Raw genomic sequence first — 17898 nt, 5'->3', positions numbered from 1 at the left:
ACAGATGACACTCAGTTTCTCTGCTTGCCATGGCTGATGAAGGGATGGATTTTGATAGCCTTTTTCTATGGGGGTCTGTGTGTTAATACCTAATAACCGTAGAGGTCTAATGTGGCTTAGTCACTAATATCTAACATTCCTGTTGGTTTAGTGAATTGGTTACTTGCAGTGGTTAAGGCAAGACATTGTACCCAAAATTTAACTTTAGTAATGCTAAGTCCAGAATTCTGAATTTTACACAGATCTAAACCCACTTTAAAGAGATCCCAGCTCACTGTTTTCCTTCAAACAACCAACGATTTAAAGAGAATCTCTAACCTCTGCAGACATACTGTATTTTTCGGATTATAAGACACACTTTTTTCCCCAAACTTTGATGGGAATACAGGGGTTCATCGAGATCTCAGTCTGCGCATGCGCCGCCTCCAGTGGACATTCTCCAGAAGTCCACTGCAGTGAAAATGATGTGAGGTGCAGGGACTCTGGCAACATTTTCTGAAAGCCAGAAGTCCTCCGCAGCCCTGCACCGCCGAACACCCCCCTCCTCCCAGTCTGGAGCCCGCAGCATTGCCCTACTTCTGCCATCAGCTTCCTGCAGCAGCGACTCTGCCTCCTGGGACCCCACCACAGCTGCCTTCAAACTGTAAGTTACCATAAAAGTAGACTAAGACACCACATTATTAAAAACATGTTTTTTCTATTTTCCTCACCAAAACTTGAGGGGTATCTTATGGTCCAGTGCATCTTATAGTCTGCAAAATACAGGATACCTCTATGCTGTTGTTCATTCGCCAAGAAAAGCACTAAAACGCTTATTGTTGTGTGTGAACTTACAGCCTTTTCTGATCCAGTTCAAGAAACTGTCTTGGTAAATCCAGGACTGTGTGCAAGAATAATGTTTTGGATAATAAATATGGTTTCTATTAATAGCCATTATCTTTCATGGTCTAGGGTGCTTATGAATTGATGTCTAAAATCCCCATAGTTTATTAGTGAACACCTAATATATTCGATTCTTAGAGTACTGAAAGAGTTAATATGGGAGTCTAAGGCAAAAAGTGTACCTATAATTTCTGTATAGGGGATGGAAATTTGTTAATCTAATACAAATCCAACCCCAAAATTATCTGTCAGCAGCCACCACTAGAGGGAGCTGATTGTAAAGCTTCTGTTGAAGTCAATAATAAATCACAATGCAGTAAAGCTACTTTGTGGTGGCAGATTGAATTTTAGCCCTTAATTGAAATTTTATAACTTGCTTTTGTCTAGTGAATTGCATTTAGCCTTTACTGCAAAAAAAAAAAGTTGTAGACAGTGACATTCATGTTAAAGGAGGTTTTATTGGATGAACTTTATTATATTCTCAACAAGTTGGGTAACAGCTTTGTCTTTCTTGTCCATCCTTATCATATTGATAAATTCGCATCCCTCCTGATTCCTCTTTGACATTCTATGTTATTCTTCCTAAAGCACCAGGCAATTTATTTGTCATATACAGCCCATTTCAAGACAAGTATTTATCAAAAGCAGTGAAATGCACAGTGCCACACTGAACCCCATGGTAGAAAAAGGGTAAAATATTTACACAAGTCATGAAGCAAGTTCTTTCGTATAAGATCACACGAAGCCTATAGAGTAAACTACTTTAAGACCCATTTACAGATAATATACTCGAGCAGGGATCCCCATCCTGTGGCTCTCCGGCTGGTGCAAAACTACAATTCCGAGCATGCTGTGGAAGTGTCAGGGAGTTCTGAGTGTTCCCTATCTGTAAAATCTGACCATAATTCGGTCACTACAACTAGGTGGTCTTTGATCTAGTCAAACAGTTATCATATTACTAGCCAGAGTCGGGGCTGGTGCCAGCACCAGGCAATCCTGGACAGAGCTCAAGACTTACTGAGCTTAATGGAGGAACCTATGGCAATTTTGGTAAACATGTTCTACATCTTTTATTTTCAGGTGGGGTAGACAGGAGCCCTACTATGACCCTGTCACTCAAGGGCCCAAGCTCCAAGATGTGCACAAAAGATTTATTAAAACTATTATCTGTACACACAAACCTCTCATCTTCTATTATATAGAGATTTTATATCATGGAAAGGCTCATATCTTCATCATAGTCCCAGGAACTTAGAACCAATTATCTTCGGAGCATGAACACAACCCAGTTCTCCTTCTGAACTTCTCATTTGACTATGCTGAATGAGCAACCCTTGTGTTATCGATGGTAACTTATATGTATCTTCCATACAATTGCTGAGACTTACATCCCTCAACTCTAACAACATACCTGACCTACAATAACAAATTTCACTGAGACCTCACCTATTGACCAATCTATCATATCTTAAAGGGAGTCAATCAGCAGGTTTTTTCTATGTAATCTGAGATCAGCATGATGTAGAGTCAGAAACCCTGTTTCTAGGGATGTTTCACTTACCAGACTGTGGGGTGCAGTTTTGCTAGAATCCCTGTTTTTTTCTGTTGTAAATGTAGGAGTGGTCAGAATGCTGAGCTGTGTATAACCCCGCCCACACAAGTGATTGGCTGTGTACACTGTACATTGTCAGCATGCAGCCAATTAGTGGTGGGGGCGGGATTACACAGATTACCCTGACTGGCCTGCACGTGAGACCTAGTCAGACAGTGATAATCTTCTGCTGATAAAACACGGATTGTATTGAAACTATAACACACAGCTTAAAAAGTGACACATGCCTGAAATCAGGGTCACTTACTCTATATTATGCTGCTCTCAGATTAAATAGCAAAAAACCTGCTGAAAGATTCCCTTTAATATAGTATAAACTGGCAGATTCTGGAGTCAATTACAGGATCTGGAAGGAAAACCTAGCTCTAGCTTAGCGCCAAAAGTATTTTCTGTAGTGATAACTGCTAACACAGTCATAATCAGTCTGCAAACATTTCTCAATATTGTTATTACTATTGATGTGCTTATATCTTCTTAAAGGGACACTAAATATTAAAAAGCTCAGCCCAATCAGTATAATGTTTAATGTAACAGAAGACTTGAAAATATATGTGTCTAAACTGTCATATATATTCTGTGCCCACCTATACCGTCTCCAAAGCTAGTTCATGAGAAACAGCAAGTTTATGTAAGTGTTGGGGTCTAAGGTACTATATATCTTACTGCAAGGCATTCTGCTGAAGGCGGAATCTTCCCCACTTACTCTGAGTGTAGAATAGGTAGGTGATCTAGGTGCTACCTTTTTAGCTAAACCTCACCTCCTAGACTTTGTTTTGTAACCACTAACACAGTCTTGGTCATTCATAAACCCGTCTGAAAACATTTCTCAATGTTATTGTTACTATTATTTGTTAATATATTCTTAAAGGGACTCTTAAAAAAAACTGAGCCTAGTAGGGATATTGTTTAATGCAAAAATTAAAAAAAAAAATATATATATATATGTGTCCCAGCAGTTATATATTCTGTTTCTTGCACCTAGTTCATCTCTTCAGTACTAATTTATCCTACACCACAATGTAAGAGATGAGGCCTAAAATGCTATATATCTTACTGCAAGGCATTTTGCCCCCCAAAAGGAATCTTTCCCATTTACTCTGAATGCAATATAGGCTTGGTAAGCTAAGTGCTACCTTGATAGCTAAACGTCACATCCTAGACTTTGTCTCAAAAGTTTGAAGAAGCTCTTAAAGGTGACAAATGTTTAATGTCCCTTTAAGAGAGAATGATATGCTTCCAGACACTGCGTCATAACTGCATTATTTTAATAAACACATAATGGACAATCGCCCTGTCTTTATCTCATTAAAGTAAATGAGACTAGTGTGCTAGTAGAATGAGATATTAAAAGAGATGGCTGTGCTGCGTTTATACATATTTTTATATATATTTGTATAGCAAAGACACAGTTCCAGTAACCTTTTACTGAAATTGTGGCCTGCTTAATATAAAGGTGATTACATATATTTGTGTAAAGAGCTGCAAAAAAAGGTTAAAGAAAGATATTTGTGAATATGAAAAAAAAGAAAAGAAATAAAATGTATCTGAAATGTGAAGGTTATAAATTGATCTGTCCAAATGGAAGGGGCATTAATCTCTGAACCCTTCCTAATCACTGTCGCTTCTCTCAGCCAAGACTGCGTCACTGTCCTCTGTGATCTGAAGAAGTGCATTGGGGTCAGGGCTCTCTCCTCTCAGCAACTCGGTTCCCTCTTCTATCTCTTCACAATCTCCTCCGACTTCCACCATTTCTGTGGCCTGTACTTCGACTTCTCCTTCTCTGATCTTCTTCACATAGAAAGTGAAAGGTGGAACCTTGTATACGGCGGTTTTGGAACGGGCATAGACAGGGTGGTCAGGAGTAAAGGACTTTTTGAACTTGTCCTTGGAGGTCTTCATCTTCTCTCGCCTTTCATTTGTCACAATCTTGGTTCCAAGCTTGGTCATTTTCTTCTCAATGTTGTGTCTGGTTTTCTCCAGGTTTTGTCTGGTCTTTTCCAAATTCTCTTTGGTTCTAACCTTGGTCTTTTCCATCTTTTCCTTTGAGAAAGCTTTCTTTATGTCATCAACTTTTCTCATTCCACTTCTCTTGATCTTCTCAGCTCTGGACTCTTCAATGGTTTCCTCTACTTCTACTTCCTCATCAGAAGACAGCTGAATTTGTTCTGGTTCGTCTTCTTTGTTCTCCTTCTCTTGACCATCGTCTTCAACCTCCTGTTTTTCAGTGTCCTTTAGAGATTTGCTGATGCTAAGTTTGGATGGCATCTTCACCTCATCCTAGAAAGAAAAAAAAATATTATTTTGGGTTTCTTTTAAGGAAAAATATATGATGTTTCTTTAGTCATGTATAATCAGAACAGTAAAGCAGCACATGCTTACAAAGTAGTGGACTTCTATGGTAAAGTAAAAATCCTCATGACCAAGCTTACTTAAGTTTCTATTCTCTAGCATTGTTTTGTAAAGTAAAATACAATAACAAATCCCAATCAGGAGGATAAATATATATATATATATATATATATATATATACATACACACACACACACACACCGTATTTTTCTGACTATAAGATGCACCAGACCATAAGATGCACCTAGGTTTTAGAGGAGGAAATTAGGAAAAAAAAACTGAAGCAAAAAATGTGGTCCATTCTTTACTTAAGATCACCTATTCTGGTGAATTTCGTCCCCTCATCCCTATCCTGGTATGCATGGCCCTCATCCCCATCCTGGTATGATTGATTGGCCCCATCCTTATTCTGGTATGATTGATTGGCCCCATCCAGTTCCTGGTATGATTGACTGGCCCCATCCATTTCCTGTATGATTGATTGGCCCCATCCAGTTCCTGGTATGATTGGCCCCATCCCAGTCCTGGTATCCATGGAAAAAATGGAAAAAAAACATTCCTCTTTTCAGTAGCACGCACTGTCAGCCGCCTACTTCCTGCTGCTGGCAGCGGTCACGTGTGCCGATACTTAAGAAAAATTAATATTCTGAATATTATGTCTCTTAAGTATCGGCACACGTGACAGCAGCAGGAAGCAGGCGGCTGACAATGCGCGCTGCTGAAGAGGAATGGATACTCACCGCAATCTGGCAGCTGTTCTCTGCTTGTGAGCAGCGCATGATGTCCCTGCCACGCGCTGCTTACAAGCATTAAGTAGCTGCTGGCACCGGAGCGGGACGCTGCGACTGCGAGGGAGCTGAGGAAGGTAAAAGTAAAGGTTTGGTTTTTTTTTTATCTTTTCTGATGGGGCCAATCAATCATACCAGGATGCCAGGAAGAAATGAATATTCATTGCCCTCCATGCCCGTGGGTGTGGAATGCAGTGCATATTCATTTCTCTTTAGCAGCAGGCACAGGAGTTAGCTGGAGTAGCCGGCTCCTGCCTCTGTGACCCACTGCTCCTCCGATACCGTTCCCCCACCTCCCCACCACAGCCAGAGCCAATATATCTGGACAATAAGACGCACCCTCCATTTTCCTCCACATTTTGGGAGGAATAAAGTGCATCTTATAGTCTGAAAAATACGGTATATATATATATATATATCCAAATTAAATCTGATTTAATTCAAAAATATCATAAAAGCACATCTGATTTCATAAAAACACGGGCAAAAGTGTTTGTGTTTGAGTCAAAAAGTAATTTCTAGCAATATACTGCATATAGACACAGTAAAAATAAATCATAGAAAGAAGGTGCATATTTAATACATGATGTAATAGTAACCAGTGTATAATGTAACATGCACAATATAGGACTTATTAGAGGGTTTGGATAACTAAATAGCCAGCAGAACACAGAAGAAAAAAGTAAAGAAACTATCAATATCCCAAGTAAGAATAAATTAGAAACCTTTATTGAAAGTATATGGGAACAAGGGGACAAAATACATATATTGAAAAAGGGGTGCATGTCTAACAAGGAATCAATATAGTGATATCGCAATCAAAGAGTCCATCACTCTGTGAATATCATAAAATAACTACTGGATAACAGTAAAAACATCCTATGTGGCCTAGGAGATCATCAGCCTGCCTACTATAGAGTATTAGTGCAAGCCGTACTTATAGGACATTAATCAATAGGATTACAATGTACATGATGTTAGTATCCATTATTATTGCATCATCCCATGTGGTCTAAAGAATCCCAGAAATCAGCTGCTAAAATAGGAATGAACAAAAAATAATAATACACAGCCCAGGGGTGTGCCCAGGTCACAGCTAGAGGCAGGAGGAGCAGCCTCAGTGCAAGAGATGTGGTCGGACCGCAGTCTCATGTCCAGAGGCTGCCATATTTGAGGTGGTAAGTGTCATGCTCAGAATCTTACACCCCCCCAAATACAAATGGCAGCCCCCAGTAGCTGAAATAAAAATGAATAAAAAAAAATAATTAAAGTTGTACATTTCATTTTGAATTAAAAATAATTGATTATATAATCAATAGTTATTATTACAAAATTAAACATCGCAGCACCTTTCCTTTAACTTATAGTGGCAAGGCTGGGGAGTTAGCTATATGCTGTTCCCCCTCAAATTAGAGCAGATGATCAGTTCTCCCACTGGGTATCTTTCCTACACAACTAGAAAAAGTAGACCTGTCTTTCCATAATATTTCCTTCATGAGCAATCAATGTGTCACATAACGTTGACTTTCTAAATTTTTACAAAACAGATCACAAGTTGGAGTAAGGAGAATGTACAGTATGTAATGGGTTAACAGAAGCCCTCATCCTGCTCACCAAGTACCAGATGTCATGGAGGCTTGGTGTCTGACACACATTCAGTTTGTTCATTAGTTCAAATTGCAGCCGACTTTTCACAATTTTCTGCAGTGAGTAACTGGCCGCTGGGGAAACATTTTCTTTTTTTTTTTTTTCCATGGGCATACCGTATTATTTTCCACTCCAGTCCCATGCCAGAAACCTCTGTAGACCCAAAATGTAGCTTTGTCCCACACAAAGCCCTGGAGCTGCTTTATAAGGAGGGTCTCATGGCTCAGCCCGATCTTTATATGTATATATCTTACAAACTATTGTTTTCACCAACAGAACGTGTCAGAGTAGAAGCTTCTGTTGTTATGATGGAGGTGGTAGAGAACCAGATAAATAGGTCCTGGAGTGTCAGGACAAGAGTATGTTAGGCCTGGATTGGGGCCGTGATGCTGTAGACCGGTATAGGTGGGTGTCATCATATTATATTAGTGGTCCCCGCAGTTCTAGCACATTGTGTTGTTATTTTATACTGCAGTCACTAATCTAACAGACGGGATCTCTGTGCCACAGCATGTACAAGCCTATGTTCTCTATGATAGTTTGCCTGTCACTTGCTATTAATATGCCATTATTTTACATTGGTGTAAATGCTGCTGTGCTAACTCAATCTGATGTTTCTTTTCTTCCTTTTTCCCCTCCATTGCTGAGGTATGACCTCCTTTTTCTTACATCTAAATCTCGTCTTATTAGCCAAGGGGATGTGATCTTTATGAAGATGCCCAAAGAGGAGTTGAGGATACCGCTCCCTTGGCTATAGACTGAATTTAAAAGGTGGCCATTTCTTAGGAACCGTGAGACTCTGTAAAACCTCCCCAGATTCAAGAGAACACAGGCATTTAGACCAAGTAAAAAAAAACTTTTAGCAAATGACTTTTTTTTTAAAGACGCACTCCTCCTCCCATCAAAGTTTTTATCCTCTTAATACATTGCAGTCATCATTATCATACAACACTGTGTGCTTACAATTGCTCATTTTGCCTTTCTACCCAGCTAATTCTTCTCTTTTCTCTGATCTATGTAGAAACAGGAAGTCTCTTGTCCCTGCACTTATCATTCCCTCTTCAACTCCTGATCTAGTTGCTCCACTCCTGACCCCTTGCAAGGGACTTTTTCAGTGATGACTCCTGCAGGGAAAAGAGACCTCCTGTTTCTACATAGAAGTTGGAAGGATTCAGCTAGTCAGTCATTAATCACATGATGTCATAGACCGAATGGAAGACAGGAGACTTAGCTGGGTAGAAAGGCAAAATGAGCAAATGTACGTACACAGTGCTGTATAATATGATTACTGCAATATATTAAGAGAATGAAAATGTTTAATGTTCATAATAGTAATAATAATGTATCACCAATTCTGTAGTGGGGGTGCAGCGCCCCAGAGTCCTGGTCGTTGCAGTAATGTCGCTCTGCCACTAAGGGGAGTGATGTTACGTCTGACTGCACTAAAGGAGTTCACCTGACCAGGTAACACTCACACTACACTTCACACTCCGGCCACCAGGGGGAGTGGTTCTATCTAGTAGGCCACTCCTCACACTCTGGTAAAACTGGGGGTTGGACAGGAAGACGGGGAGAAGTAACTAGGAAGAGCTAGAGAGAGGACCTGTCAGGGATGGGATCCTGACAGATTCCCAAGAAAGGACAAAAAGTGAGAAGAAACAGGAATACAGCAAAGAGGCGATAGGACCAGAAGGAGTCGTGCTGTAAGATCGAGGCAACATCCTTCTGAGGCGCAAACAGTCGGTGGCCGGAACGCCGAGAAAGTAAGAGACTTTAAGCATTACTTCAAACCACGGCAGGGCAGGCAATTATAGGTTGGCTGTCTCACTTAAACACGTAAGCAGACAACGGAGGCAGCTGTGGGAGAGGGGCGACTCTAGAGTCCCGGAAGAACTCCAGGCCTACCCCGTCATACGGGTGTGTCCTAGCCATATCATCTGGGGGACGGAGAGAACAAACATCAGAGACAGACAGAATAAGTTGTGAGGACTATCCTGGGGTGCTCAGCAGGGAAGGTCTACAACACACAGGCGCTAGAAGGTAGACACTGATTCCCACCTGAAAAGGGAGCTCCGGATGTGCCGTTGGACCGGCCGGTCTCAGCCAGCCCTGTTAACAGTACTCTGGATTGGGTACCTCCAAACCTTCAGTAAACAAAAGGTAAAGAGACTGCAACCTGGTGTCCTCGTTATTCACTGCGACCTGCACCACACCATAACATCGTCACCATACCTCCACCTTCATTGTACGCCTCTCAGCAGGGTCACGGACCGGGTCTAGCCCCCGTGACAACCCCAGAGCAGAGACTCAGAGGCCCGGTACCGGGTACCCCTCGGCCCTGCGGCAGTGGGGGCGCTACAACTTGGCGTCACGAACAGGATCTACTTAAGCCTGAGGAATCAGGTCATGTGTGCCTTGGAACTGTGATTTGTTGTGCTTGGACTGTGACTTATTGCAAAGACTGTGCATTGCCAATTGCTGCCAAGGGTTCCCGCCACAATTCGCCATTGCCGCGCACGGAGGGAGGAGCCTTAGCTTCGTGGGCGGAACCGGTCAAAAGAAGCGCGGAACGAGAAAGCGCGGTAAAGTGCCAACCCCGGAAGAGAAACTCCAACCTCCAGCAGGTTAGTGGGAGGAAACGACAGCCATGTCCGAGTCAGGGGAAGTGGAGGCGGCGGTCGCAGCCATGAATGCAGAGGCAGCTCCGGTCCCCTTAGCGGATGTAGCCGCGGCCCTAATATCGCCACCGGTGGCCGCAGAGCCCGCTGCCCCCATCAACCAGTCGGACACTGCCGCTACCACAAAGGCCATAATGCCCTTCTCTATGCCATACCTGCCCGGAGATTCCTGGCTCCCGCGATAGTCCGGGGAGTCGCACACATTAACTGATTTTAAAGAGGGAATCTGCAGCCTGCTCGAGTTCTATCCCCTGACGGAGCCACAGAAGGTTCATATGATAATCGGCCAACTCTTCGGGGCGGCTTTGAGGGAAGTGAAGTCCTGGCCCGCCGCGGATAAGGGAACTGCACAGCAGGGTTTTGCAAAGTTCAAAGCCACCTTTGATACCCGCACTGCTACAGAAATTAAACTGACTTTCTATGGATGCAGAGACCGCAGGATAGCTTACGGGACTATGCCCTTAATCTCCAGGAGGCGCTGCGGGCCATTAAGCAGAGTGACCCCGGCAGCATGCAAGATGAGGATAAACTCCTGAAAGAGCGGTTCATTGAGGGGCTCCTGTGCAGTCACCAAAGGGGCCAATAACACTTCCTGGCCATGCAGAATCCAGACTTGACTTTTGCGCAATTCAAGGATAAAGCTATCCAGGCGCTGCAGGAGCGACAACCCAGCCGCACAATACCACCCAGGCGTCCCGCTCTCACATACCACCAGGAGGTGGCGTCGGATGCCCCAGTTGCCGCCGAGGCCGACGCCCAGAGCCTAGAGGACGACTACCCTGCAGGACTCCGCCTCCAGATGCAGGAGCTGACCAAGAGCGTTGCTGCCCTGGCCCGGACGGAGCAGTCCCTACAGGAGGCCCCCAAGGAGAAGATCCCGCTGGCCTCCAGACCAGAAGATGTCCCCTGGATGCGACAGAGGAGGACTCCACCGACCAGAGGCCGGGACAGCGATCGCTTCCATCCGGACGGACGACCCATCTGCCGCCGCTGTCACCAGGTGGGCCACCTTGCAAGGTACTGTCTTTTAAACGAGCAACCCCTGGGGCAAAGGGCCAACCCCCAGGAGTAGGATGATCAGGCCCGCAGCACTGGAGAGCCAAATACGTTGGAGGGCGACCAGTTCTTCCTGTTGTGGTCGACGGTATCCCCATGAACGCTCTGCTGGACACCGGTTCTCAGGTGACGACTATGCCTTACGTGCTTTATAAACGGTATTGGGAGGACACCGATATTACTCGTGGCCCCGATGACGATTTCACCATCATAGCCAGTAATGGTCAGCCGTTGCCACAAGTGGGATATAAAGGTGGGGCGGATGGAACTGAAGGCCCAAGGGATTGTAATTGTTGATATTGACCGCCGTGAATGTAATCCCATGATGACCATCGGTACTAATGTTATAGAAAATTGTCTTGCAGAAGTTATTGTTTTGTTGCAACAGGTAGCAGAAACCGCTGGCCATAGTGAACAACGCGCCCTGCAAAAAGAAATCAGCTCTGATGCAGAGACAGCAGGTAGAGCTGACTGGTGGTGAGATTGGTCGTGTCACTGTGAGTGATTCAAACCCCATCGCGATACCCCCCAGGAGTGAGATGTTAATATGGTGTCGGGCAGCCATAGGCCTCAGGGGTAAGGACTACCAGGCCTTGGTAGAACCCGTATACTCAGACAATAGGCCTACTATCCTGACAGCCCGGGGGGTGGTCGACGTCCGCCAAGGGAGGGTGCCCGTACGTGTCCTCAATTGTGGGGAGGAAGAGGTTCACCTCACCAGGTATGCCACGCTCGCCAAACTGTTCGTTGTCAATAATAGTGTGATACAGACACCTGAACCCGTCAAACGTGGCGGAGGACAACGGTTCTGCAGGGCACTCGAAAGATTGGTGTCAGGAATTGCATGTGGGCACTGACTCTACCCCAGCCCATCAGAAACAGGGGGCCTACAGGGTGGTTCACGAGTACGAGCAGGTATTCAGCAAACACCCCTTAGATTTTGGACAGGTGAAAGGGATCCAACATCACATCCCCACGGGAGATCACCGGCCCATAAAAGAGAGATACCGCCCTGTACCCCCAGCTCATTACCAGTGTGCCAAGGACATGTTGCGAGAAATGAAGGAGGCTGGGGTGGTGAGAGACAGTTGTAGCCCCTGGGCAGCTCCATTAGTCCTTGCTAAAAAGAAAGATGGCACAATGAGGATGTGCGTTGATTACAGGCAGTTGAATCGCATTACACATAAGGATGCATACCCACTGCCCAGGATAGAGGAGTCTCTGGCTGCCTTAAAATCTGCTAACTACTTCTCTACCTTAGATCTCACCAGTGGGTACTGGCAGGTTCCCGTGGCGGAGGTGGACAAAGAGAAGACGGCCTTCACGACACCGATGGGTCTCTGCGAATTCAACTACATGCCCTTCGGATTGTGCAATGCCCCGGGGACGTTCCAGAGGATGATGGAGTGCTGTCTGGGGCACAAGAACTTTGAAACCGTACTGCTGTATTTGGATGATGTCATTGTCTTCTCTAAGACCTACGAAGACCATCTGAAGCACCTGGCTGAGGTGTTTGAAGCCCTGTCCAACTTTGGCTTAAAGGTGAAACCGTCCAAATGTCATTTGCTGAAACCAAAAGTGCAGTACTTGGGCCATGTGGTGAGCGCCGAAGGAGTGGCCCCAGACCCCGACAAGGTCACGGTGATCCAGGACTGGCCAAAGCCCGGCAACCTCCATGAAGTCCGGCAGTTCCTCGGGCTGGTAGGCTATTACCGGAGGTTCATTAAGGACTTCACCAAGAAAGCCGCGCCCTTGCAAAACCTGTTGGTGGGCCAATCAAAGAAGACCAAGGGGAGGAACACCCCATTTGATTGGAACGAGGGGCTGGAGGAATCCTTCACTTGCTTAAAGTCGGCACTGACGGGAGAAGAGGTACTGGCCTACCCCGAATACGACCAACCCTTTGTGCTGTACACGGATGCCAGCAATGTAGGATTGGGAGCCGTGCCGTCCCAGGTCCAGAAAGGCAAGGAGAGGGTAATCGCTTACGCCAGCAGGAAACTTCGTCCCATGGAAAGGAACCCTGACAACTACAGTTCCTTTAAGCTGGAATTCCTTGCCATCATCTGGGCAGTGACAGAGAGGTTCAAACACTACCTGGCCTCAGCGAAATTCACCGTCTTCACGGATAACAATCCGCTAACGCATCTGGATACCGCCAAACTCGGGGCCTTGGAGCAGCGGTGAATGGCCCGGCTGTCCAACTACGACTTCACCATCAAGTACCGGGCAGGACACAAGAATGCAAATGCCGATGCCTTGTCTCGAATGCCCAATTTGCCAGAAACGGGGGAAGACCCGGAGGCACTTGAAGAGGTGGAGCTGCCTGCATTCCATCGCCCCAAAGCCACTCAGAGCTCCCATCATGTGAAGAACAGGCACAAGAATCAACCGGATGCCACGCTGAATCCCCTGCCCCATCACGGATGGGCGGAAACCCAGGATGGTGACCCCGCGGTCCGTCGGGTGAAAGAGCTCTTGACGCAGGCAGGATTGCATCCCGGCCCAGATGATCTACAGGAGACCCAACAGCTGTGGAAGGGGAGAAGTAAACTGTTTATCCATGATGGCAAGCTGTGCCGGAGAAGCATCGACCCACGTACTCACGAATTGGTATGGCAGATAGTAGTGCCAAGGCAAGATGCGCCCATGGTTCTAGGAGCCTACCACGATGGAGCCGGACACTTCGGGTGGAAGAAGCTGGAGAGGCTACTCCGAGGGAGGTTCTATTGGATTGGCATGAAGAGAGCCATTGAGAAGTGGTGTCGAGAGTGCGGTCCATGTAGCCTACGCAGGAGGGACCGTGGCAGCCAGCAGGCTCCCTTGCAGCCTATCATCACCAGGCGGTCGCTCGAACTGGTCGCGCTGGACCATGTGAAGCTGACACCTAGCCGGTCAGGCTATGTCTACGCTCTTACCATTGTAGATCACTACTCCAGATTTTTGGTGGTTGTGCCTGTCAAGGATCTAATGGCCAGGATGGCCGCCAAGGCCTTCCAGCAGTACTTTTGTAGGCCCCATGGCTACCCGGAGAAGGTACTGACCGATCAGGGACCAGCATTCGAAGCGGAGGTGTTCCAAGAGTTCTGCCAACTGTACGGGTGTAAGAAGATCAGAACCACACCATACCATCCCCAAACCAATCGGATGTGCGAAAAGATGAACCAGGTGGTGATCGACTTACTAAAGACCTTAATCACAAAATAGAGCTAATGGCCTGTGTATATGACACTTCCATTAAATTAACATATTTCAAAATAGAGAGGGAAGGGGCGGAAGCAACTGTCATCTAATATCAAACTTTATTGAATATAATAAAAGACAAAGCAGAATCAATTATGAATATTTAAAAACCATATATATAGAAAAATACATAAAAAATGGAGACCATATGCAAAAAAGACCGCACAAAACCAGTCATGCAGCTAGTTAAATATACATAGGTTTGTCTATATGTGCACAGGGTGCCTATAACACTGATTAGCTTCTCTATAACTGTTCGAGGTGTATAGTATCAATTTAATAAAGCTAACCCAGCATTTTTAGTAGTAATGCACCACTACTTAGGAGGCATAAAGGTTGAGTATAAAGAAATAAAGTGCATAGTGCAATACATCAAGCTATTTGCCACCATATAGCATCCAAGTTATTAAAGGTGCAACTGCAGTTGATGGAGCATCCACCTAGTCAGCAGTCCTTAGGCCCCATATATTATACGTGCATATGCAAAGATTTAGACAAATGTAAACACATATAAATGTAAAGTGACTGTGCTACATAACCTGATTGTGCGGTCCTGAGCCCCAACGCGCGTTTCGCGTCTAGCTTCGTCCGGGGGAATGTAAAGACCTTGCCCGTAGAGGAACGGAGCCTGTGGCCAACGAAGTTGCCTGACTTGGTGGACATATATAATCACATCCCAGTAAATTCCACCAACTGCACTCCAGCATACCTAATGCGAGGAAGGTCTAGCAAGTTACCCGTTGATCTGGACATGGGGGTCCTAACCCCCGAAGACACCTCGCCAGATGCCGATTGGGATACCGAGAGGCGGCAAAAGTACCGCAAGGTACAAGAATGCGTGGAAAGAAGCCTTGCTCAGGCCAGGCAAAAGCAGGAATGGGACTACAACCAGCATGCCCCTGCAATTCCTTTGCCACCAGGTGAGCACGTACTCAAACGAAAGAGGAGGCTGCACAAACTCGACGACCAATGGGAAGCAGAACCGTATACCGTCCTGCCATCCGATTTTGACAACACGAAGGTTTGCCTCATCAGCAAGGATGGAGGGGAGACCTCGACGGTGATATCCAGGGACCACCTTAAAGCCTGCCCTGATAAGCTGAGAGCGAGGGAAATGAATCCAGGAACCTCCCCACCTGTAGAAAAGGAGAAGATGATCCACACTGTCCTTGGTGACTTTCCCCAGTCCTGGACTCAGATAAATCAGGCCATCGTGGTACCTGTTCTAATGTTCCCCCAGCCAAACCCACCAGAAACAATGGTGGTACCAGATCATCCGGCCCCGCAGCCTCAACAAGCCCTACCTGAAGATGCTGTGCCAACCGTTGAAATAGCAAATCCTCCCTCTGCTATCGGCGAGCCTGCCGTACCCACTGTTGGTAGCAGCAGCCCTGAGAGCTCTAGCCTGCCAGTGCTACCCAGACTCACTAGAAGTGTAGCCAGAAGACAGTGCACTACACCGGCGGTAGCAAGCATAGCGGGCCCTGGTAGGTCAATAGCGACCACTGCCCTGCGAAGATCCACACGCAGCACTCAGAATCAAACTCCCCTCCGCTACAAAACTTGGAGGTATTAATGAGGGCTGCTATTTAGTTGAAAATGTTTGTGTGCATATCTTCTGTTACAGGTTTTAAAAATGGACAACGGAGTAATGGACAGTGAATTGCTCCAAAAACTTCTAAAAGGGGACCCCTTTGTTTACCCGGGGTCCCCGCTGTTTCAACCACTGAACTGAGAGTCATAAAGTGTGCATGACCTAACTTTCGCAATGTTCAAGAAGTCCTCACCTCCCATAAAGGGAAGCACTGTTACGTTTAATTGTGTATGATATTTCAAATTGTTGTGTGTTTCCTGTTAACATGTATTGTTGTTCTTGTTTTCCCAGTCCGGGAGTACTGGATTTAACCGGGGGGGGAGTGCAGCGCCCCAGAGTCCTTGTCATTGCAGTAATGTCGCTCTGCCACTAAGGGGAGTGATGTTACGTCTGACTGCACTAAAGGAGTTCACCTGACCAGGTAACACTCACACTACACTTCACACTCCGGCCACCAGGGGGAGTGGTTCTATCTAGTAGGCCACTCCTCACACTCTGGTAAAACTGGGGGTTGGACAGGAAGACGGGGAGAAGTAACTAGGAAGAGCTAGAGAGAGGACCTGTCAGGGATGGGATCCTGACAGATTCCCAAGAAAGGACAAAAAGTGAGAAGAAACAGGAATACAGCAAAGAGGCGATAGGACCAGAAGGAGTCGTGCTGTAAGATCGAGGCAACATCCTTCTGAGGCGCAAACAGTCGGTGGCCGGAACGCCGAGAAAGTAAGGGACTTTAAGCATTACTTCAAACCACGGCAGGGCAGCCAATTATAGGTTGGCTGTCTCACTTAAACACCTAAGCAGACAACGGAGGCAGCTGTGGGAGAGGGGCGACTCTAGAGTCCCGGAAGAACTCCAGGCCTACCCCGTCATACGGGTGCGTCCTAGCCATATCATCTGGGGGACGGAGAGAACGAACATCAGAGACAGACAGAATAAGTTGTGAGGACTATCCTGGGGTGCTCAGCAGGGAAGGACTACAACACACAGACGCTAGAAGGTAGACACTGATTCCCACCTGAAAAGGAAGCTCCGGATGTGCCGTTGGACCAGCCGGTCTCAGCCAGCCCTGTTAACAGTACTCTGGATTGGGTACCTCCAAACCTTCAGTAAACAAAAGGTAAAGAGACTGCAACCTGGTGTCCTCGTTATTCACTGCGACCTGCACCGCACCATAACATCGTCACCATACCTCCACCTTCATTGTACGCCTCTCAGCAGGGTCACGGACCGGGTCTAGCCACCGTGACAACCCCAGAGCAGAGACTCAGAGGCCCGGTACCGGGTACCCCTCGGCCCTGCGGCAGTGGGGGCGCTACAGGGGAATAACTATGGTATTATTGCTCATGTACAATGCATAAGGGTTGTAGAAAATCAGACTATCTGCTGTCGTGTGACTACTACTACTAGGCCACATTCACACGTTCAGTATTTGGTAGTATTTTACCTCAGTATTTGTAAGCCAAAACCAGGAGTGGGTGATAAATACAGAAGTAGTGACGTGTTTCTATTATACTTTAACCCTGATTTTTCCACTCCTGACTTTGTTTTAGAAAATACTGATGGTGTGAACGTGGTCAAACACAGAGATCTGACTGATTTTTTGTTTCAAGTGTGACAAAGTCACTGGTAAAGTACTGGACGAGAGGTATGTTTCACTAAGGGTGTTAGCTTCAGTGATAGCAACCTAGGAAAATGCTCCAGCACATGAACTGCTGAAAGGGGTTAATCAGTCATGTTTAGTGCTAAGTTGATTGAACAGCTGTAGAGTGGGAGGAGTCCAGGAGATATATACCCTATCCTTTTGAAAAGTTCAATGTGGGGTGGGCTTGGAGGAGCAAGCTCTGGAGCTATGGTTTCACGTTAAGGAAAGTTGAACCTTTTGTTGTTTGTTCCTGAAGCGGGTGGATTCCCGTAACAACAAGGACTATGCTTTACGTTATGTTTTTATTTCCCTGTTACGCCAGGAAGACCAGGTTTCTTTTTGCTAAAATTGCACTGGTTTACTTTTACTAACTGCTTAGTTTTAATAAACCAGTGGATGATTTAAAG

The 17898-nt window shown here is 45.8% G+C and overlaps 1 protein-coding gene across 1 annotated transcript in view; it reads right to left on the bottom strand.

Annotated features, from left to right (window-relative positions):
* Positions 1-1320: 1320 nt before the first annotated feature.
* Positions 1321-17898, bottom strand: part of CAVIN1 (caveolae associated protein 1) — a 93594-nt gene continuing 77016 nt past the window's right edge. The window contains exon 2 of the mRNA XM_077252122.1: positions 1321-4771. Within this exon, the coding sequence (XP_077108237.1) occupies positions 4103-4771 (669 nt within the window). The 3' untranslated portion in view covers positions 1321-4102. The remainder of the gene's footprint in view (positions 4772-17898) is intronic.

The sequence above is a fragment of the Ranitomeya variabilis genome, chromosome 4, assembly GCF_051348905.1.
Source record: "Ranitomeya variabilis isolate aRanVar5 chromosome 4, aRanVar5.hap1, whole genome shotgun sequence".
Lineage (NCBI taxonomy): Eukaryota > Metazoa > Chordata > Amphibia > Anura > Dendrobatidae > Ranitomeya > Ranitomeya variabilis.
Note: the sequence above shows the minus strand (reverse complement) of the source record. Positions and strands in the feature narration are given on the sequence as shown.